General features: G+C 35.9%; 1 protein-coding gene and 1 pseudogene across 1 annotated transcript in view; both read right to left on the bottom strand.

The window, feature by feature from the left end:
- Positions 1-224: 224 nt before the first annotated feature.
- LOC103240998 (non-selective voltage-gated ion channel VDAC1 pseudogene) lies at positions 225-2,851 on the bottom strand (annotated as a pseudogene).
- Positions 2,852-2,937: 86 nt separating this feature from the next.
- The window catches only part of PEX3 (peroxisomal biogenesis factor 3), a 38,877-nt gene continuing 17,288 nt past the window's right edge, over positions 2,938-24,526 (bottom strand). The window contains exons 4-12 of the mRNA XM_008006811.3: positions 24,268-24,311; positions 22,569-22,693; positions 22,209-22,275; positions 22,052-22,106; positions 21,329-21,497; positions 18,765-18,835; positions 13,717-13,839; positions 7,659-7,755; positions 2,938-3,816 (exon numbers count right to left, since the gene is read on the bottom strand). Coding sequence (XP_008005002.1) covers positions 3,733-3,816; positions 7,659-7,755; positions 13,717-13,839; positions 18,765-18,835; positions 21,329-21,497; positions 22,052-22,106; positions 22,209-22,275; positions 22,569-22,693; positions 24,268-24,311 — 835 coding nt within the window. The 3' untranslated portion in view covers positions 2,938-3,732. The remainder of the gene's footprint in view (positions 3,817-7,658; positions 7,756-13,716; positions 13,840-18,764; positions 18,836-21,328; positions 21,498-22,051; positions 22,107-22,208; positions 22,276-22,568; positions 22,694-24,267; positions 24,312-24,526) is intronic.

Here is a 24,526-nt window from a genome sequence, read left to right as displayed (position 1 = left end):
TGTATCTCACAAGGCCACACCTGTTTAGTTTCAAATTTTCCCTGGATGAAATCCTGGGTTAATTTTATTGGAAGAGATGCGTGCCCATTACACACACATTCCCTAATTTCCCAAAATGCTATTTTTCATTTACCCTATTAAAAATGAGAATATCATATTTTGTCAAATTTTGGAAAGAAGCATTTTCCCTCCTCTCCACCTCCACTTTTTTTTTCCAGACACAGTCTCACTCTGTCACCCAGGCTAGAGTGCAGTGGTGCAATCATAGCTCACTGCAGCCTTGACTTACTGGGCTCAAGTGATTCTCTCACCTCATCACTGCAAATAGCTGGGACTATGGGCACATGCCACTGTGCCTAATTTTTTTGTAGACAGAGGATTTTACCATATTGCCCAGGCTGGACCATTATCTTTTTTTTTTTTTTTTAAGTTTTCAATATTTTGCTCAAGGTTTTTTTTTTTTTTTTCAAAGTTAATTATAGCATTTGAAGAAGAGGATCTAATTCCACACAAAATGGAAGACTCTAAAATGTATCCATTAAACTGCTAAAAAATAAATAGAGTGGTGAGAATACCACATAAGCCCAATTTAGATTCTGAGTGCTGTCACCTGTGATTACAATTATACAGACTCTTCCAAGCTTATAGCTAGAGCTCCTGGAAGCTATTTTTTTTTTTTTTTTTTTGAGACGGAGTCTCGTGCTCTCGCCCAGGCTGGAGTGCCGTGGCCGGATCTCAGCTCACTACAAGCTCCGCCTCCCGGGTTTACGCCATTCTCCCGCCTCAGCCTCCCGAGTAGCTGGGACTACAGGCGCCCGCCACCACGCCCGGCTAGTTTTTTGTATTTTTTTAGTAGAGACGGGGTTTCATCGTGTTAGCCAGGATGGTCTCGCTCTCCTGACCTTGTGATCCGCCCGTCTCGGCCTCCCAAAGTGCTGGGATTACAGGCTTGAGCCACCGCGCCCGGCCTGGAAGCTATTTTATACTCTGATGCAAGGACAAAAAAAAACACAACTCAGGAAGGAATTAAGTTCTGAATTATTGGTTTCATCACATCTACCCTCTCTACCCCAAAACTGCACAAAAGAAACAGTGACCACACCCTGTAGATCTTTTTGTGTAAAAGAGGTAATGAAGAACTGGGACGGGAACAAGTCATGAAGATCTGTCTTAAAAAGATCCCTTTCAGGTAAGTTTGTACACACCATCACGCAACGAGCCTCTCAACAATTATGGTTAGGAAACCAGGTTCAATTCTCAGGAAATCCCAATTTCATTCATTTACTCAATATGAATTTACAAGGTGCCTATATATTATCAGCTTCCACTTGCAGCCATTTCTAGATAAAAAAGAAACCTGGCATCTCTACAGGGGCCACCAAGTTCCCCAAATCTACCACTGAAAGGACCTTTTTGGAACTGGGTTTCTTCTGTACCTCTGAAAGGGTAACACCTTAAAGCTGAATCATCTTTAACTTGGAGGTCCAACATGACATTTAGCAATACTTGCAACCCAAACATACATTAAAAGATACACTAAATTCTGAAGGCAGCTATGCTGCAAAATGATTTAAACAATTCTACAGCATTCATTTATGCTTGCAATTCCAGTCCTAGACCAAGTTTGTGGCCACCAGCATAAATGTTCTTGCCACCCAGGAGAGCTGACAGTGTCAGTTTGATACCTGGCTTTAGGCTTTGAGTGTATCCTAAACCTATCAGGCTGGAGTTGTTCACTTTAGTGGAGAAGTGGGCTTTAGGGTCAATCTGATACTTGGCTGCTATTCCGAAGTGAGTGTTACTGTTTCCTGCTATCCCAGAGAAACTGACAGCAGTCTCCAACTTCTTGCTCACCTTCTGGTAATTGGACCTGCCAAACTGTCCTGTCATTCACATTAGTGTGAAGCTAGAATTCAGTCTTGTGGCCAACCGCAAAGTTGCTCTGCGTCACTCAGGACTTCGTGGTCTCAAAATTCACCTGGTAGCTGGCCAGCCAACCCTCATAACCCAGCACTTAGAGCGCCTCGGACTGAAGGCCCAGCAACGTCCAAATCCATGTCGCAGCCCAGGTTAATGCACTCCCGCTTGTATCCTGTCTTGGTTTTAGCATTTTCCCCCCAGTGTCAGGGGAGAAGGATGAATGGAGGGTCAGCTTCAGTCCACATGTTAACTGATCTCCCATAGTAATCTCGGTGCCTAGAGTGTTGTCAGTGTTCCATTTCCTTGTAAATGTCAGGCCATATTCGCTCTATCTGTACGTGGTTTCCAGACTGCCTGTCACTTTGGTGGTCTAAGTGTTGGCTGAGCCTGAGCTTGTAAATTCCAATCCATTCTCAGATTTTGTTTTCAAATCAGGTTTTATTAAGCCAAATCCATATCCCTTGGTGAAGACATGCTTGGCAGATTTGCCAAGATTAGCATATGTGAGTGGCACGGCCACCTTCTGCTCAGAGACAATGCCAGTGGGCTCAGAGGTCTATGTTGAGGGCTATGGCTCCTCTACCTATTTTTAAAAACATTCTAGACACAAACTCCCTAGCAGTCAGCTCCAGGCCTAGCCGGCCTTAGAAGAGACCTCATAATTTATTTTCTACCTTCTACTGTTCAGCTACATGTTATGTTGGAGGAACATAAAACAATGTTACTGAAAATATATGTCAACATACTAATGATACATAACGATTTACTTTTGCCCTAATTACCCTTCTAAATGAAGAATTACAGATGTATTACTAGAGACAATGAATTATTTCTTTTCCAGAAAGTAAAGCTATTTGCTTTTTACTAAATGAACAAGTTAACAACAACAAAAAAGCACCAAGTACACGACCAATTAAAATGAAACTTAAACTAGCATGCTCTCTCTTCCGAAATAATAACAAAAATGCTATGGGATAAGTAAATTAATAGCTGAAAAATATTAACTCAACAAAATAATATTTTACTAAAATAGTTTATTGCAGTAAGATTTTCACTGTATTCAAAATCAATACAAAGTAAGTTTTTAAAATTATATAGGTACATACAAATGATTAAAACTATGTAATTAGGTGAGTAAACAGCATCAACACAATTTTAGCCTCTAAATCAATATGTAACTTTCTAAGTCTTGCTAATAAAACCTTAAAAAATATAGTGAAGAAATAGCAAAGGAAAAATAGTTCATCATAGTTGTTGAAATTTACTACTTCCATAAGAATAAAAAAGTCTTCCATCAAGGTATATTTGAGACAAATAATTTATTATTTTGAAGGGTAGCTAGAGAAAAGTCAGATTCACTTCTGTTTACAGCAGTCTAGGGAACATTATAATTAAACAGCGTATTTTCCCAAAATTCACACATCCTAGACCTATGTCTCCAACAGATATTTTTCCTCAGTGTTAATATGGCAAAGTACACTGAATTTCATATTCATATATATATGTATATAAAATATCTACATTGATTTTTAGTCAGTTTGGAACGAATGTCCATGTGTAACAAATTATTAACAATTCTGATATTTGCACATGTTTACATATATGTGCCCACAAAAACTGGTCTGTTGATGAATCTAAAAAAATATATTAAGATGCCAAATAAATTGATTTCATTATGAAATGAAGACTTTTATTAAGAATATATTTTATCAGACATTTTGATAACAAACTGTTACTCTAAGTATAGGTGATTTACCCAGTGTATTTTAAAAAGTAAACGAATCCCCACTGTAGTTTTTCTTGAAGGAAAAATCATTTCTCCAGTTGCTGAGGGGTACTAAAAGCTTCATACACATTAGCAGCAAAGTCTTTCACTTGCTCCATTGTCAACAGATCCTAGCAAAGATGATAATGTAACATTATAGGTTGCAAAAAGCACACAAAATTTGAATTAATTTCTGCAATCAAGTGATGAATTCAGTTCTAAGTTTTGTGGTAAAGGCCAAGAGGCAAACCATTTAAGAAAATGAGTAGTTTTTCTTGTAATAAATTCTAGAAGATAGTTATTATTTAGGTTCTTATATGAGGGATGATGGTATCATAAGCGTTCAAGTGTGACTTTGAGGGACAAAAACCCCAAATAGTCTTCAAATGAATTTTTGTGTATGTCAAGTGCTAGATAAGTATCTGTTGAATAAATAACTATAGGAGTAAAGGTACTTTTGCTAGAAGCTGACATAACATGGTTAAGGGCATATTACTTTCTAGAAGATCTAACATACGGTATGAATATAGGTAGCAAGTGCATATTTTACATATACACACACATATGAACCACACATACACTATAGCGTAAGGGTTCTTAACACCCTAAGGGATTTGCGAATGTAAAGATAAGAAAAAACTACATCTTCATTTTTATTAACTTCTAACCAAAATCTGGTATCTCTTTCAATTATGAATGTAGGCAACAAACTGTGATGATATTAGCAGGTTGTATGACTTTGTATTCAATAGAAATCACAGGCAGTTTCATGTCATATGACAGTTGTGGAAGTTATCAGAACTCTCATATCTTGGTATTTAATGCATGAATAAAGAAGCAATACTGCTATATCATAAACTTAATTTTAAAAGAAATTTTGAAAACTATATATAATTGGTTTCCTTTAATTATGTATTTTACTATATGCACTTATACATATTGTTCTGAGAAGGGGTCCATAGACTTCACCAGCCTGTGAAAGGGTCCATGACAGAAAAGGTTGAGAACCTCTGAAATGTGAAGGAAACCTGGCCTTAGTGATCTCTATTTCTTAAGTATCAGAAAATCCAAGTGAGGTTTAGACATGTCCTAATCTCAATCAATTCATGGTTAAATTATCTCATCAGAGAATTTGATGTTATTTAGTTTCAAGTATTCTAGGTGTTCAATGAAACAGGTTTAGATCAATGTTTCTCAAACCAGAATTTACAGACATGCTTTCAGGGGCCCAAGATTTGAGGGGAAATTTTGTGTTTTGATTTCTATGAAAATGTAAAGAAAACTCAAGCACGCTCTTGATTATTGAGAAGATAAAACATATAACCTACTGTTGTTCCTGATTTTAGGGCATGTTTATATTTATGCTCTTATTGGCTTTAAGTAACATTACTTTAACTGTCTTGTGCTAATGAGAAAAGAACAGAGGCAGAAAATCTTTCAAATGAAGGCCAAATCATGTAAAACACATGATACAAATGAAGCTTTCAGAATAGTTACAGTAGATTAAAAAAAAATAATAATAATAATAGCAAGTCAGCTTTAGAAAATGCAGGCTGAATGCTCAACAGCATGAACAGCAGCAGACAGGTCCACATTCACTTTGGCACAACAAATTATTAACAGTAGCCATCAGCCATATTATAGAACAATCTGCTTATTTTTCGTAATTTAGATTATACTTGATAATAAAACTGCTTTGGTTTAGAGTTATGAAAAAACTCTAATCTTAAGGATCTTATAGAGTTTTAAATTTATACACTAAAAATGATTTAAACACTGGAGGACTGTGGTATATTTGGGTACATTGTATGTGAGGTGTATGGACAAGTCTCAGAAACACTACCATTGTAGTGCAAAAGCAGCCATAAACAACACATAAACCAATGGGCATGCTGTCACCCAACAAAACTTACAAAAGCTGGTGCTTGGCTGGATTTGGCTCATAGGTCATAGTTAGTTTATACCAGCTTTATAATAAAGCCTTCAATCTGTTCAAATACTGTATCCTGATGCAGCTTCCAGGATGTTTTCAGTAGTCCGAGATAAAAATTATGTATCACAGGGTTGGTTCACATTATAAAAGCTCTTTCCTCATGTTAATCTGAAAGCAATCTGAAATAATTTATCTCCTGCTTATGTTATTTGAAAACTATTTGAAAATAATTTGAAAAAACACCTTTCTCGATTGTTTTCTGATTCTCCCATTCCCTACCTTTACGAACTACCATCCTAGTATCTTCTACCACAGGGGTCAGCAAAGTACAGCCTGTGGGCCAAATCCACTGCTGCCTGTTTTTGTATATAAAGTTTTGTTGAAACAGCCACACTCTTTTGTTCATGTATGTTTCTGACTGCTTTCACACTGCTAGAGCAGATATGAATAGTTTCTGTAGAGAATGTATGTTGCATAAAGTATGTATCATCTGGCCCTGTACAGTTTGCCAACCCCTGTTCTACAGCATTCCCACAATAGGCTCTCCTACACACCACTGTAGTCGAAGTAATAGCAGTAATTTGAAAGGATTAATTTTATGTAAATTAACATTCTAATCAAGGCAAAGAAAGGCTTTACAAAAAGATAAGTGGAAATAGTAGAGCACACGTTAAGAAGACTACTTGGTATTTTAACTCATAAATTATAGTCTAAAAAATTAAACTATAATTGTTATAGCCTTGTCAATCAATGGTCTAGTATATACATTTAATATACATCCAGTTACACTAAAAAACTTTACTAAACATTAGTATCAATGGTGTTTTTACTGTACTGAAACATTTGTTTTTATTATCAATTATATCGATTTTAATTAAAGTGTACTGCATAAAATTTAAGTATTAAGGTTGATGATGCTTTATGCTTGGTTGTCATTTCCACTCATCTGTCAAAATGAACAGCCTACTGGCCAAGTCAGGGACCTCCCCAGAAGAGGACAAAGGTAAAGGTAAAGTTTAAATGCCCCAAGTTATGACCTTTTTCTCACATTGATATAGATGTGAAGCTTAAAATTCAGTAAAATGAGATCAGTCTTATTCACTATTTCTTCTGCAATATGAGTGCCCAGCTCTTATGGGTGAGAAAGAGAACAGAAGCCTGAAGAGTCCACTGCGGGAAAATGTGCGTGTGAAGGACAGGCTGATGACACCACCGTGAAAGGAGGAAACAAACTCTTAGTCTCAGTGCTCTCCACATTATCAGGAGTAAAAAGTCTAGAGAGAGGATACACTAAACTATCTGAGACAAGTTACACTAAGAAGACGTCAGCTTTATTCTTAGGCCATAGGGTCTCTTCTCATTGTACATTATTGAAGCAGTTTGCAATTGGTATTGCAAACAATTTTTTTAACTTATAACACAGTTTTCAAGTTCGCACATGACTCAGAAATTCAAAGTTATTTTGTTTATAATATCTGTCTGACTCAATGAATTAGTGAATTACTCAATGCATTCCAAATGGAAATGAAGAAAGAAGACAGAGTTATAGGCAGTCTGATAAAACATTTAAATGACCCACTGTTTATGGAACTTTTAGTGAGCATATTATTGATGCACTATTAACAGTACATTTTATTAATCACTAAAATGACTTACTTCTCCAAAAATTTTTTTAGTTTTTCTCAAAATGTGTAGAACGGGATCCTTGATCTGCCTCAAGGCTCAATCTTCTTATTAGCACAACTTAATGCAAAACATTCATACTATATAAATTCAACTGACCACTATAATATACCTGGTCTAAAATGTAGTCCCAAAGCGTTGGACTACAACACGGAGAAAGATACTCCAAACTTACACATTCGCTATAATCCATTATTACTCTCATGGGACACTCTACCACACTCTACATGTAGTTCCAAGTTCTGTGTTTTTTTGAAAAAACATCTCAGCAGAGAATGTAAGTTTATCTTAGACACACATGACCACCACCCATGAATACAATTTGCTTTTAATAACACTCCCAAGCTTTCTCCTTACCTGAACAAAATGGCTAGGTGTTTCACTGCAAACTGAATGGATCTGTCCGTTTACTATTGGAATTATCTTAGCTAAAGGCAGGCTGACACTGGAAAGACTGAAAAATCATCACAGTAATGATTATTTTCTGAAATGACCTCATAGGACTTTAACATCTTAATTATAAAAGTAATACATAGCCATTGAAGAATATTTTTGGAAATCTATTAAAAAGGAAAAAAACCCCACAATTCTATCGCTTAGAAATAACAACTCTAATTGACATCATGACCAATTTCTTCTGGCTTTTTTTTTACACGTCTTTGTTTTGTTGTGTCTACCAAAAACCTCTAACCTCCTAAGCATACTGTTTTTGCATTTTTATTGTTATGAGTTTTTTCCATCTTATTAAAAGTTCTAAAGTGTTTGTCTGATTGTTTTTTAATGACTATACAGTAATCTGTCCTCTAGCTGTGACAATTTATATCATGAGCTCCCTAGAGTTGGGTATTTCAGTTTTTGCCTAAATTTTCTTAATCTAAATAACTTTTTGTATAAACATGAAATCACTGGGTCAAAGGGTATGACTGTATCTGCTCCATTATGCCTTCTTTCAACATCCAACATTACCCTTTTCTTTAATCTTTCTACATCTGATAGGTGAAAATGGTATCTTACAGGTTAAATATGCATTTCTCTTAATTACTAACAATGTTGGGTATTTCCCCCCTACTCCAGTGAACCACACCATTATCTATCAGGCTCTAGAAGCAGAAAATATGGGCATTATCCCTGGCACTTCTTTCTCTTGTCTGTATCCAATCAGATATTCTAAAGATTTCTCAAAAGAAATCTTTTAATGATCTTAAAATCTTTTGAAAATCCTTGTCACTTCTTTCTCTTGCCTATATCCAAATAAAGAAGTGCCAAGAATTCTTCCCATTGCCAAAGAGATTCCAAGCTGAGCAATTATCTCTTGCCTGGACTACAGCAACAACTTTTTAACTTGTTAGAGCACAACATTTGTTGGATGCATAAATGAATACATGTACGTATCACTGTATGTATGTGATATAATGACTTAAACAACAGGACTCATTTTTGTGTTGGGCTTGTATATTTAGTCTTATTAAATATGACATCTCATACATTTCAACCTAGGGCTGCACTAGAAATTTCCTGTTAAATATCATGCAAGTGCCGAAGCTAGGGTGTACAACCAGTGTGCTATGCTGAGATTTGAGGCAATGCTTAAAAAAGAATAATGGATGTGGGAAGATTTATGTATTCCTGAGGGAAGCAGGCATTATTTTTTTCATGGTACCTTTGTATATTTTTTTCATGGTACCTTTGTAGCATTTCTCAAAATCTATCATGATTTTGATTACTTGATTGCTCTGTCTCCCCCTCACTATCATGGAAGCTCCATGAGGTTACATACCATGTCTATCTTATGCACTGTATTGTCCCAGCACATAGTAAAGGGTCTTGTGTACAGCGGACATCCAATACATACTTGTTGAATTGATTAATAAGTCTTCATTCATCCACTGCTGTGTCTTGCCCCAATCCCTGTTTCCCCAATTCCTTCTCCACAAAGCAGTCAAAGAAATCATACAATGTAATTACATCACTTTCCTGCTCAAAACTCTCCAGTGGCCTTCCAGTGTTCTCAGATGACAGCCATATCTGTATGTGCTGCGTTTTCCAGCTTTGTCTGACACCACTCTTCTTCTAGTTCTAGAAGTGTTCAGCTACCATGCCAGCCTCTTTACAGGTCTTAAAACGTACTTAGGTGGCTTCGAAATCTTTGCCGTGTGGCTTCTGCCCAGAATGTCAACTGCCCCACTGCTGTCTAGGGTCATATTTAATCGCTTCCAATCTTAGTTCTCAGTTCAAATTATTTCCTCAGGAAAACTGCTTGACTGTCCACTTTTGTTTAAATTTTTCTATTATATGTTCAGTGTTCTTCTCCTTTATAACACTTCTCATAGTTTATACGATTATATTTACTATTTCCCCAACTAGACTGTAAGATCCATGGGAACACAAACCTAATACAGTGCCTGATTCATAGCATGTGTTCAATAAATCTTAGATTAACAAATTGGCCATTTCCATCTGCTCTTTTGTGAATTATCTGTGCCTTTGATGCACATTTTCTACGAAAGAAAATTTGTCTTTCCTTAGGTGTTTGCTCCCTTAATTGATGTGCAAAAGTTCTGCATATAACGTCATTACACTCATGTATTATATACATATATATACACACACACACAGAGCAAACATTTCCTCCTATATATTATTTGCATTTAATATTGATGAAAAGCTTATAAAAGCTTGTTTGATCTATAAGTTTTAAAAATTACACAGTCAAACCTATCCTTATTTTATATAAAGTTCTTTACTTTCATTCTTAGAAATACCTTCTCCGTCTTGAGGTCACATAAAGATTCACCTGTTTTCGATCAGTTCATTTGATTTTACTTAGTATATTTAAAGGTTTAAACCTCCTGAATTTTATTAGTCATTGTAAAATGACTAATTGTTATTTGTCTTACTAACGTACATTTTGCCCACAATCATTACTAACATCCTACATATTTTAGGGCTACTTCTGGATTTTATATTCTATTTCACTGACTTACCTATTATTTTATGAGTAACATTAATAATTATACCTGATATTATATATTATACAGGAAAAGCATATTCATTGCTCTTCTTTTCCAGTAATTGTTTAAACATTCTCACTCCATTATTCCTCCAGACTACCTTTATTATCATTTGTCAGGTTTAAGATGAAAAAAATCAACCATCCTCTAATCTCCAATAGAATTTTGATAATATTTTGATTACAGATTAATTTTGGAGGCTAATTTTACACTTTTTAGTTGATTCTCTTGGGTTTCTAAGTATAAAGTCTGTCACCTTCATGTAACAATAGCATTTTCTTCTCCCTTTTCAAAGTTGATATCATTTTTAAAGATAGCATGAGTTTAACTTAGAAAACCAACAGTCAACTAAGAGTTTATTAAAATGGTAAGAACACTCAGTAAATTGTCTATTTTCCTTCTTTTTTCACTATCCAACAGTAAAAGTTACCTATTTTCAAGATATAAGTATAGAAAAAAATCAGTTGCTTTCCTTAATTGGATCTCAACATTGGTCTTCTCCTAGCCTTACTCCATTAGATAGAATAATAGAATGACGCTGAATAATCTGTCAATAGTGACCATCTTTATACTGTTTTTGAACTTAATGGAAATCATTCTAGTTTTACTATTAAGTATATTAGCTTTTGATTTCAAATACTCTTTTTTATTTTTTACTTTTAAGAGACAGGGTCTTGTTCTGTCACTCAGACTGGAGTACAGTGGCATGATCATAGCTCACTGTGGCCTTGAACTCTGGGGCTCAAGCAATCCTCTTGATGGTTTTTAAAATTTTTGTAGAGACGGGCGTCTTGCTATGTTCCACAGGCTGGTCTTGAACTCCTAGCCTCAAGCAATCTTCCTGCCTTGGCCTCCAAAAGCATCGGGATTACAGATGTGAGCTATCACACCTGACTCAAATATTATTTTATTACATAAAAATGTATTTTTTATTTCTAGTAAGAGGTTTTATTCATAATAAATGTTGTTTTATTGAATGTCTTTTCAGCAACACTGAAGATAATGTTTTTTTATCTTATTAGCTTATTAATGTTATGGATTACCAAAACAGCTTTTCTAGTTTTAACTCTCCTTTTATTCTTAAACCTTAATTAATCATAGTGTTGGAGAGTAATTAAAATTAAAAATCTATCTCAGATAGACATTATTGAACACCTGGCTTTACCACTTGACCTGAAGTAATTTAATTTTTCTGTGTCTTAGTCTCCTCACCTGGAAAATGAAGAATACTAGCATGTATTTCCTAGGATTATTGTAAGAATTCAATGAGATATATTCCGAAAAATACCTATCATCAAACTAGCACACGGAAAAAGTATTAGCTGCCATTATTATTGTAATATACCTCTGGTATATTACACTTTTGACTTTTAAATATCCATTATACATTATATTATATGCATATGTAATACATATAAGTTGCATATTTTTATATACATAAATATAAAAAATCAAAGCCTTTATTAGTTTACTTCATTTTTCAGTTGATTCTCTTCAGAGTTCTGGCTTATTAACCATAATACACATAAATAATGTACTTTGTGTCTTTGCCAATAGTTAAAAACCTTACTTCTGTCTTTTTTTTTTGGCGGGGGGTTCTCACTCCTTTGTCCAGGCTGCAGTGCAGCAGCACCATCACGACTCATTGCAGCCTTGACTTCCTGGGCTCAGGTGATTCTCCCACTTCAGCCTTCCAATTAGCTGGGACCACAGGCATGTGCCACGTGCCCAGCTAATTTTTATAGTTTTTGTAGAGATAGGGTCTCTCCCTATGTTTCCCAGGCTGGTCTTGAACTCCTGGGCTAGTGTAATCCGCCCATCTCAGCCTCCCAAGGTGCTGGGATTACAGGCCTTAGCCATTTGTTTTTTCTTTACTTACTATGATGGCTAGACTTTCACAACATATTAAACAATGATGGCAATAGGCTTGATGGAAATGTTTCTAGCGTTCAATCATGGAGCATGAAGTTGATTATTGAAATGAAATAGAAAAACTTATATAGAAAATATCTGAGTGCCTTGTATGAGTAAAGAGATATGAAATGGCACAAGACAGTCTTTGACTTTTGAGAGGAGGCTTAAAATGTAATTGAGGAATAAAACTCCAATTCAAGGTAGCACATGTAAGTTGCATATGAAAGTGTAGATAATGAATTCTATAGCTCAGAAAACAAACACCATCATGGCTGATGTGGCTGTAGTATAATTTTTACAATTCTTCAGTGTACAAAATCACGTATGTGCTTATGTTAAAATAACTATTATAATTACGTATCACCACTTGCAAAATAACGAATATCTTGCTATATACGGTTATAGTGAAATTTTATTAATTGAGCACCTTGATTTATACAATATATAGGATTGGTCTTGAGCCGAAATTTATTTTTGTATAACTTAAACATTTTTTTAAGACTTTAGATTGATATTTAAATTACTTCAGAAAACAAACTTTATGTCTGTAAGCATTCCAAATGCTTAATGTCAATGTCAAATTTTTTCTGTACAATAAAGAAGGGTCTCAGAGAATCGGGTAAATAACTTCTGGCCCTATGCATTTAAGAATTAAATTGGATATCGCACATACATATTGCCTATCAATTACTGTGTCCCCAATCAAAAAAAAAAATTTTAAAGCTACTTCAAAGAATGTGTCTCAAATTTTAATGAATGAGTTTACAGTCAGTCAACATTAATTTAGTACCCGTTATATTCTGAGTTTTGATATAAAAAACGGCAAAATAGAAATCCTTAAAGAATGTAAATTCTAATATGAGACCAAAAATACTTGTGTTGGGATAATAAAGATAAAAAAAACCGTAAGATACCTTCTGGCATACAGAAGTCCATGATTTAGTAATAGTTACGATTAAAATCACTAACAGTTGCACTAACTAAATCACTAACAGTTCCTAATTCTATAATAAGGACTGGAATGAATATATTTAAGTATTTGTAGAACTATAGGAGCTAATTCATCAAATGAGAATCTACACCAACAATGCTCGGTTATTATAAGGACCAAAGTATTGAATTTTGCAGACCAAAATGGCCTGCAGTAATGGAATAACATTAGAGAATGCATTAAAATTAAAATACATTGTGAGTTTTGTATTCTAAAGTGTTAAAAAAAAAAAACAATAATTGGAATTCAACTTATAGAAAGGTAATTTCACAACTTAAGTACTTCAATATAGTGGAAAAGTTTTTGGAAGACTGCAAGTTTTAATACTGAAACCAAGAAGGAGCTTCTGCTAGTGAAGAAGTTGTTGGTTTAACAGAGTTTAATTTGTTAAAAAATGAGGCACTTGAATTTACTAGGTTTGTTGTTATCTGGAACAAAAAGGCAAAGCACCATTTTTTTAGAGCATTCATTAGTATAACATTTTTATACATCATCTTACCTATTCATAGAGTTACCATGTTGCAGGTCCTGTTCAGTAGGTCGAAAGAACTCAGCCATATTGTCTAGAAGTCTACTAAAACCTCGGTTTAAACAGGTATTCAAAACTGTACTAAAATCTGGGCTATACAAAATAGAAGTACAAGTTACTTTTTAGATTCTGAATGGAAGAAGAAAACAAATTCAATAATAATGTGGTTACCTTTGAAAGCCACCAACGTTTTTAGTCATAATCTAATACTGTAAAAATATATCAAGGAGTCAACCTTTAAAAAGTAAGTATTTAAAAATGAGCTTATTTAGCACAACATAAGGAGAATATTCATCCACTTCCGATTTTTTTATACTAGTCAGCACTTTGTACAATGAATTTTTTAAAAAATATCAATACTAGTACTACTAATTTTGAGGAAACTCTTAAATTTCCTTATAGTCATAGATTGGTTGGCTTTACATCCTCTACCATGATATTTCAGTGAGACAGAAAATATTATTATCGTGTACAGATGAGGAACTGATACTTGAAGGAAGAAGAAACTTGACTAAAGGCATGTGATAAGTAAATTGGGGAGCTTGAATATGAGACCAGGGCTTCTTGATCTTAATTATATGCTCTTAGTTCCTCACAAAACTCTTTAATATAAAGAATAATATATAAAGATGCTACGAAAGCTAGAAAATACCTAGTTATGTTCAAGTTTCTTGACTAGAGTGTGCATGTGTATGTGTGTATCTTTTATCTTTTTTCCTTAGTCGTCTCTCTTTTTAAAAGCATTTTAACGGCTTTATTGAAGTAGGACTTAGAGGGCATAAAATTTACCCATTTTAAATGCACAAGTCAATGATTTTTAGTAAATTTGCATAATTGTGTGACTATCGCTACAATTCAATTTTCGAACATTTTTGTCACCCATTAGGCCCATTTCCAGCCAATCCTCATCTCACTCTTAACTCTAGGTAACTATTAATCTACTTTTGGTCTATACAGTTTTCTGGACATTTCATAGAAACAGTCATACACACGTGGTCTTTCGTGTCTGGCTTCTTTCACTTAGCATAATGTTTTGAAGGTTCTTCTATACTGCAGCACGTATCAATGGCTTGTTCCCCTTTTTTGCTACATAGGGCTCCACTGTATGAATACATCACATTTTATACTTTCGTTAGTTAATAGAAATACAGATTGTTTCTACTTTTTGGCTATTGTGAGTAATGGTGTTACGAAATTTCTTAACAAGTTTTTGTCTAGAGATGTTTTCATTCTTTTGGGTGGATACCTAGGAGTGGAATTGCTGGGTTGTATGGTAATTTGGGCTGAACTTTGTTCTTTTAAAGGTAATATGGTAAGGTTCCAAGAAGAAAAATGATTAAGGGGATGGAAGCTGAAGAAATGGAAACTGAAGAAAAGATCATCATAGTACCTACCTCCTAGGGTTACTGTAAGGTTTAAGTGAGTTAAGATAGGTAAAGCAGTATAGAACAGTGCTTTGCTGCATAAGCACTCAAAAATGTTAATTTTTATTCTTCCTAATGAATTGAATGCATTTAGGCCAGTGAAAGAAATGAGAAATAGGTAAGCTTGCTTCCCATTTCACACACATAAAAACAGAAGCAAAGAGAACTTCTACATACTTGTCCCACCCATCTACCCACTTACATGCATCTGACCTATCCTCAGTCGTCCCTACCTGACTCCTAAACTATTTTACTGTGTATTGAATCTCATTCCTTTCCCCTATTCGAAGTTCTTTGTTCTTAAAATTACCCTGCTTTCCTACATCAATTTCTCCCTCTCCTATCAATTCAGTAAATACTTACTGAGCATCTACTACATGCAAGGCACTGTTCTAAGAGCTGAACATACATTGGTGAACTAAACAGACAAAAATTAGTCATCTCATGGAGTTTAGTAGAAAGGTGTATATAAAAAAATGTTAAAGTCAAAATCTCCTGGCTCCCATATTCCCCTTAAATGCTGTTCTATTTCTCAGAATCTCTCAAAGCAAAATGTTGAAACAGTTGTCTGTGCTTGGTCTCTGCTAAACTCTAATTCTTTTGAATTAGCTTATCTCCACCACTGCTCCTCTGAAACTTCTCAACAAGATCACTTAACAACTCCATCTAATGTTATTTCTCTGTCTTTATCTCCTTTGGCCTTTCAGGATCATTAGACCCAATTAATCAGTCTCCTTAAAACATTTCTTCAATTGTCTTCCAAAATACCTCATTATTTTGGTGTTTCTTTTCTTTCGCTGGCTCAACAACTCCATCTAATGTTATTTCTCTGTCTTTACCTCCTTTGGCCTTTCAGGAGCATTAGACCCAATTAATCAGTCTCCTTAAAACATTTTGTCAATTGTCTTCCAAAATACCTCATTATTTTGGTGTTTCTTTTCTTTCGCTGGCAGCTCCTGCTCAGTCTCCTTTGCTGGCTCTTCCCCCATCCCAAACTCTAAATGTTGGAGTGCTCTATGACTCAGTTGTCTTCTAGTCTCTATCTGTTCCTATCCCCATTACTTTAAATACCATATGCAAAGTGATTACTCCCTGCTGGGAGCAAGCCGCCCCCCCTCCCCCCCGCAAAATCTGGCCATAAACTGGCGCCATAAACAAAATCTCTGCAGCACTGTAACATGTTCATAACGGCCCTAACACCTGAGCTGGGAGGTTGTGGGTTTATGGGAATGAGGGCAAGGAACACCTGGCCCGCCCAGGGCGGAAAACCGCTTAAAGGCATTCTTAAGCCACAAACAACAGCATGACCGATCTGTGCCTTAAGGGCGTGTTCCTGCTGCAGTTAACTAGCCCAACCTATTCCTTTAATTCGGCCCATCCCTTCGTTTCCCATAAGGGATACTTTTAGTTAATTTAATATCCATAGAAACAATGCTAATGACTGGTTTGCTCTTAATAAATATGTGGGTAAATCTCTGTTCAGGGCTCTCAGCTCTGAAGGCTGTGAGATCCCTGATTTCCCACTTCAGGCACCTCTATATTTCTGTGTGTGTGTCTTTAATTCCTCTAGCGCCGCTGGGTTAGGGTCTCCCCGACCAAGCTGGTCTAGCAACCCCCAATGTTGTATTTGTAAACTAACTCTTTAATTCCAGACTTGCATATTCAATTGCCAACAGGCATATAACCACTTGGATATGCTTAACACTGCCAAAATGTAAATAGCAACTCCTATTTCCTCAAATGCTCAGCCCCAATACCTACGAGTTATCCTTGTCTCCTCTTTCATAACCCACACCAAATAATTCCGCAAGTACTAGTGGTTCAATCTAAAAAATAAATCTATTATTTAGCCTCTTGTTATTGCCACCAATGCTACCATCCAGTCCTAACTACAACTGTTTCTTGATTAGAATCCTTCAACTCTTGAAACTGGTTCCCTCCTTCTATTCTTATGTCTTTATAGTCAACTTACCATAGAGAAATGAGGTCTTTTATAAACACAGATGATGTCATTGCCCTGCTTAAAATTCTCCAATGGCTTCCCATACATCAAGAACAAAAAACAAATTTCTTATCATGGATTACAAGGTTCAACATACTCCGGAGTTTCCATCTATGTCTCCAATCTCCCTTCCCTATTGCTTTTCTCATTCACTGTGCTCCAGCCAACAATGGCCTCCTTGCTATTCCTTGAACAGGCCAAGCATTAGGATCACTGCAACTGTTCTTCTGCCTTGAACTGTATTCTTCTGGGTTATAAGGTTAACTTCCACAGTATATATTCAGGTCTCTGCTCAAATGGCATCTCCTCAAAGAGGCCTTTTCTGATAAACCTAATACAAACAGCATCCCTGGTCACTCTCTAACCCCTTAACCTGCTTTGTGTTTCATCAATAAAGTTTTACATACTTGACATTATATCAGATTTATTAGTTTATTATTTTTCTCTCCCACTAACATACAAATTCCAATAGGGATGAAGACCTAGCATTTAGAATAGTACCTAATATACCACAGACAGTCAATACATAGTTAATGAATAATTCAATGAAATAAATGAATTAACTGAATGAACAAATTATTTCTATCTATGAAATGTAGAAATTTCAATCCAAACAAGCTCCTGAGGGTGGAGGACTAGGGCAATACATTTGCCTATAACTGCTAGCATAGTAAAGTAATGGGAGTATAAATCATTGCCTGGGAGGCAGTTGCCAATGAAGTAAGAACAAATACCTGGGAAACATTGATGGCTTTTTTTGTTTTGTTTGTTTGAGACAGGATCTTACTCTGTTGCCCAGGCTGGAGTACAGTGGCATAATTACGGCTCACCATAGCCTCAACCTGCCAGAGCTCAGGTGATCCTTCTACCTAAGCCTCCTGAGTTAACTGGAACCACACGTGTGCACCACGATGCCTGGCTAATTTTTTTTTCTTTTGTCTAAGATGGGGTTTCTGCTATGTTACCCAGGCTGGTCTTGAACTCCCAGGCCCAAGCAATCTACCCACCTTGGCCACCCAAAGTGCTGGGATTACAGGCATGAGTCACTGCACCAGGTTGGAAACACTGATATTTAAAGGAAAGACAGAGATAGAAAAATCTAAGAAATGATCTGAGAGGTAGGAGAAAAATACAGATTATACTGTCATGAAAGTCATGTGAGCAAAGAATTTCAAGAAAGGCAGTGTCAAGTATCAGAGAAAGGTCAAGTAAGATGAACATTACAGATGCATTGTAATTCATTCATTTATACAATGATATGGCAAAAGACCACTGATGACCTTCTCCAGAGCTTCATGAAATGATGTGGCGAAAATCTGAATAAGAAAAAAGTGGACATTCCTACTGTAGAAAAACAAAAGACTGGAACTCGATAAATTCAGATAGTAGAGTTAGTAGCTGAGTTACCCTAAGAAATCCCTGCTTCCCTCCAGTTTGAGTAGGAAATCCTATCTAAAGGCTGGAGAACAGAGTCAAAAATTTAATTTTAATATCATATTATACTGACTATATTGTTCAAGAAAAACTAAAAAATGGTCTCAAGTACATTCAACTTACACACATATTTTTCCTGTTACATGAAGTATACATACCTTTCCAACATGTCTCTAGTTTCATTGAGAAGTTTAATAGTGGTAATGTCTCGAGGAGAAAGTCCACAGGCCTATAGAATTAAAATGTCACACTTCAGGTTTTCAAACATTAGCATGGGGTTATGATGAAACTAATCACATTCATAAAATAAAGAGTTCAGGAAATCTAAAAGTCTATGTTCTATCAACAATAAAAAAAGTTAGATCTCCCTTCCCCCCCAAAAAAACCTGTAATGGTTTATGTGCGCAAATAAGTAGAATTTAAGACATGAGTAAAAGTAAATTACACTTAGTAAAATCTTTGTTTATCTGGCCCTTCTTGGATAGATTTCTAGCATAGTTAGACAAAGAAGAAATAGGTTTTGAGTTTGCAGAGGTCTGGGTTTGTTCTTTTTAAAATTGAATTTCATTATTATTATTTTTTTGAGACAGGGTCTCACTCTGTCATCCAGGTTGGAGTCCAGTGGCATGATCATAGCTTAAGTAACCTTGAACTCCTGGGCTCCAGTGATCCTCCTGCCTCAGCTTCCTAAGTAGCAGTTAGGCTACAGGCACACGCCACCATGCTAATTTTTCATTTATTTTTTGTAGGGGTAGTGTCTTGTTATGTTTCCCAGGCTGGTCTCGAACTCCTGGCCTCAAGTTATCCTCTTGCCTTGGCCTCCCAAAGCATTTTTTTTTTTTTTAAGAGACAGACTGGCATTGCCCAGTCTGGAGTACAATGGTGCAACCAAAGCACACCACAGACTCAAACTCCTGAGCTTAAAAATTCCTCCCTCCTCAGCCTCCTGAGTAGCTGGGACTATAGCTGTGCACCACTATGCCAATCTGGCTTATTTTTAAATTTTTAATTTTTTTTTTTTTTTTTTGAGACGGAGTCTGGCTCTGTGGCCCCGGCTGGAGTGCAGTGGCCGGATCTCAGCTCACTGCAAGCTCCGCCTCCTGGGTTTACGCCATTCTCCTGCCTCAGCCTCCCGAGTAGCTGGGACTACAGGCGCCCGCCATCTCGCCTGGCTAGTTTTTTTTATTTTTTTAGTAGAGACGAGGTTTCACCGGGTTGGTCTCGATCTCCTGACCTCGTGATCCGCCCGTCTCGGCCTCCCAAAGTGCTGGGATTACAGGCTTGAGCCACCGCGCCCGGCCTAAATTTTTAATTTTTAGAGACAAGATCTCGCAATGTTGCCCGGGCTGGTCCCGAACTCCTGGACTCAAGTGATCCTCCCCGTCAACCTCCTATGTTTTTTTCCTTCATCAGTAAGAGATTTTATCAAGATATGTGTGTGTGTCTTTTTACATCAATCTAGTCTGAGACTCTATGTGTCTTTTCAACCTTAATTTTGAGGTTTTAATTCAGTTCAGTAAGATCTGGTCCATCATTTCTCTCTTCATCTATTCTTTTGAATTGTTTTCTTTTTGGTCCTGTTTTGAATTTTAAAAACTGTAAATTACTTTAGAGTCCTAAAAAGATTTTTTAACACTCTTATTGCATCTCCTTGAGATTCTATTTTGTAAGCTGTCTCCTGTTTCATTAATTCTGTTCCATCTGTTCTGTTTGATCAGTTTAGTCTCTATCTTTCAAGTTACTGGGTTTCCTTAAATGGGGTGCAACATTTTTTTTTGGCCTACTCATGAATATAGGATCTCTCAGCACCTAAACAGGTTCATCTTTGGGGTCTCTGGGAATGGGAAATGCTGCAGGCAATGGGAACTCCTGCAGGCAATGTAAACAAGGCATTCTGTTCTAACAGGTCCTCTACGCTGAGGTATGGCATAGGGGGCCTCTCTGTTCTAAGGCTTTTCCAGTTGTCAAGAGCGAGCTGTTCTCCCAATTACAAAGAATGAGTGCAAACCAGCAGACAAATGAAAAACTAGTAATTTAGGAAATGAGCCATATAACCTGCAATCTGGCATTTTTAGTATTCTTAATCAATGAATAACTTATATAACAACTATCCAGGACACACCAGGGTTTAGCAACACTATGGTTGATAATTTTTGGATTAGACCTTGTTGTTTCTCAAGTGGATGACTATAACCTCCTCAGTCCATTTTTGTACTTTCATCATTAACTTTTTTAAAAAGCAAAGGTGATTGTGTTACTGGACTGGTTAAAATCTACCTTTCTTTGTCTACAAATTGGAGTTCAGACTCCTTATCTTGGCATACAAAGCTCTTTATAATCTTGCCCCAACCTTCAGCTCTATGTTCTGCTACTTGATCTGATACAAAAATACGCTGTAGCCCACTAATTGAATTTGTATCTTCAGTTCCCCAGGTGTAATAAACATGCCTTACTCATTTTACATCCCCAGCATACATCACAGTATGTACTGTCACATACCTGATAATAAAAATGTACTAAATAGCTAAAATTGTTAAGTGCTTCTAACTAGAAATCGCTCATAATGGCTATTTATTTTCTACGGGGTTTTACTTCAATTATTGAAATATATACCTTTCAATCACTTACCTTTCAAGAGACTCAGAAATCAAAATTTCAAGAGAGAGTAAAATTTTAAAAGTATAGAGTAACTGGCTTGGTTAAATGGTTATGAATTAAGCACCTGCACTGCTAATGGAGTTTCTTCATCTGGCATCATATAATGGCATAATAAAGATTTGGATCCATCTTTATTAATCCAAGAAGAAGACTTATGCTGCTCAACGAGATTTCTGATTTCTTTTAGTTTTTGCTCCAAGTCCAAAAGGGACAAAGAATGTTTAAGAGAAACACTAGAAACAGAGAAAAGGGAATTGGGATAAATCGAAACTATACAACACATCCTACATACACTCGTTTCTTAACAGGCTACTATCTAAAATCTTGCTTCTTCTGCTCACACCTGTACCTGCTGACTGGAATAGAATGGATTAAGAAATCAGCCACCAGTTAAGGGCCATTACTACAGAGCCAAGAAAAGTATTTCTCTGGATTTCATAAGAGAATTCCTACTGTAATTATAGATATTACTAGTATAAGTGGGAGGAAAAAGCCTCAGAGGCAGATTTTAAAGTAGGTCTTTTATCTCATGACCCAGATATTTCTGAATTGTATGAAATCAATCAATTAACAATGAAATATTAAAACTTTCCCCTCTGTATAAAAAGGTTGATTCTGACAAAGAAAATGGATCCCATAACGCAATATCCCAGGAAGGTATCTGATTAGATTGCAAAGAGTTTCACAAATCACCATTTGTCAAGTCACTGGCTTCACTAGAACAATTCTAATTTTCTTTCATTCATCAGAATCAGGAAGTCAGAAAAGTCAAAGAAAAATGCCTTACCTTCCTAAAATCTTCTGCACAGCTTGTTTAATGACAGTGATCAATTCTGTCAGGCCTATTAAAGAAAAAACAAACCTAAAAGCCTTGCTTAAAAATTCCTCAAAAATACAAATAAATGAATTAAAATTAGTATAAAAGTCACAAATAAGAATCTTACCATCTCCAAGGAGGTGTTGAATACTTGATAAATATTGCTGTTGGACATCTGGGGGAGCAAGAATTGTCTGTACAAAATAGAAATACAGTTAAATTATCCAAGTTTTAAACTGGTAAGTAATGTTTTCAATATAACTGTAGGTGAGATTTTTCAAGATCTGAAGTGATAGGAAAAACAATATTTTTTAACATACCAAAAATTCTAGTTTCAAAGTATAAAAATTATTCATAATACTAAAAGTTCATAATCACATGAAATATAAACATATTTATTTCACAGAAATTGTTACCAGGATAAATAAGCTAAACTTTGAACCGCTTGAGGGAAAGGACAATGTCTGTTTAAGTCTATTAAACTTACAGTGCCATTTTTGCCAACTGCTGCATTATCCAGGTAAATATATCCACCAATTATGTTTAACTGGACCCGCAAAAGAACAACCAGCATACAAGTACTGTATACAGCCACGATACTTCTTGTGAAACCTTCATAGAGAAAAGAAAACCATTTGGTACTGTGATTAATACAAATGTGTAAACTCATGAACCATCCCTATGGTTATTTTTTCATAAGATGATTTTTAAAAACGTATTTACAGTTGTTTCTAATATAAAAATATATCAATTCAAAATATTTCAGTCTCTCCTTACAAGTTGTTTAATAAAAATTAGGTATGATCCCTTAATTGAAACAATGACCAATAAAATATATTAGGTGAAAGAGGTATATATTATTAGCTTAGAAAGGAAAACAAGGAAAAGTCTGGGAAGCACAAAGAATTGCAGCTTCAGAACTCTTAGTTGTCAGTTGTCAGTGGAGCTATTTTCAAGTAAGAGAAGAGGGCTGAGTGTGGAAGAACTCTAGCCTTCAATAGCAGCTCGAGGAGGATGAGCCTGTTTAAGGGTTTAAGGACTACAGGAAGGTACAGAAAGGCTGGGGAAGCTTGGTAAGACAGGCTTCCCAGTAGCCAAGGACAGGGTGTTCAAAAAAGAGGAGAGAGTGAAAGTGTTGACTGCTGCTGAGAGTCCTAGCAGGAGGAAAATGTCCAGTAGATTTGGCAACACAGAAGTTGTTACTGACGCTTGAGAGACCTGCTTGGGTGGAGACACAAGTGGTGGAAGCCAGGCTGTAGTACATCAAAGCATGAGTGGGAGTGAAAAAGAGAAGAAGGGGAATGTAGAAATCTTGGTCATAAGGATTATAAGAAAGAATAGGCCGGGAACAGTGGCTTACGCCTGTAATCCCAGCACTTTGGGAGGCTGAGGCAGGCGGATCACAAGGTCAAGAGATCGAGACCATCCAGGCCAACACGGTAAAACCCCGTCTCTACTAAAAATGCAAAAATTAGCTGGGCATGGTGGCGCACACCTGTAGTCCCAGCTACTCGGGGGGCTGAGGCAGGAGAATTGCCTGAACTCGGGAGGCAGAGATTGCAATGAGCCAAGATAGTACCACTGCACTTCAGTCTGGCGATAGAGCAAGACTCCGTCTCACTAAAAAAAAAAAAAAAAAAAAAAAAAGTATAAAAGCTGAAAGGAAATATAGGCAACTAGAGAGGTTTAATTTGTTTTCAAATAGGCAAGGCTTAAGCATCATTCTGTTGACAAGGATTAGCTGAATGGAAGGGAAAACAGGAATAACAGTTCTGAGACAAGCAGATACGTATGTAGGCCCTGGTTTAGCTTTTTGTTTCAATTTTTTATCACTAACAAAAGTTTACAATAAATATCAAAGTAAATCTATGATCTGGATTGGAATAAAAACTTCCTTTAAAGTACATTAGAGATATCAGTACCTAATAAAGGCATATGTAGTCTAGGACAATTTTACCTATCATCATCATCATCATCATCATCATCATAACAATAGCACTACCACTAACATTTACTGAATGCTTTCTATGTCCAGACATTGATCTACTTGCTTTACCTGTAGTATATTATTTAAAACTAATAACAAATTCTAAAAGGCAGGTAAAGGAGTCATCCTAATAGAATGCAAACATTTCCCTTTATAAATATTTTAAGGATGTGCTGTCACACAGAATATGCAGGCTTACTTATTATCTTCAGATCCTCCCATATTTCTAGCTTGTTTGAAGGCCTAAAGGACAAAATAAAAAAAAAACGAAAATAATAATCTAGATAGTCTAATAGAAAACTCTGAATTTTATAGATCTATATTTATTTCAAAAAATTAAAAGCAACACAGCATAACTGCAGAAAAGCAAACCCACGAAATACAGTAAAAAAAAAAAAAAATGTAATTCCAGTAATCAATAACAACCACTTTCACTGGTATATGTTCTTACAATCTTT

Source organism: Chlorocebus sabaeus, chromosome 13, assembly GCF_047675955.1.
Source record: "Chlorocebus sabaeus isolate Y175 chromosome 13, mChlSab1.0.hap1, whole genome shotgun sequence".
NCBI classification, from domain to species: domain Eukaryota; kingdom Metazoa; phylum Chordata; class Mammalia; order Primates; family Cercopithecidae; genus Chlorocebus; species Chlorocebus sabaeus.
The sequence above is the reverse complement of the archived record's forward strand: the minus strand, read 5'-3'. Positions and strand labels throughout refer to the sequence as shown.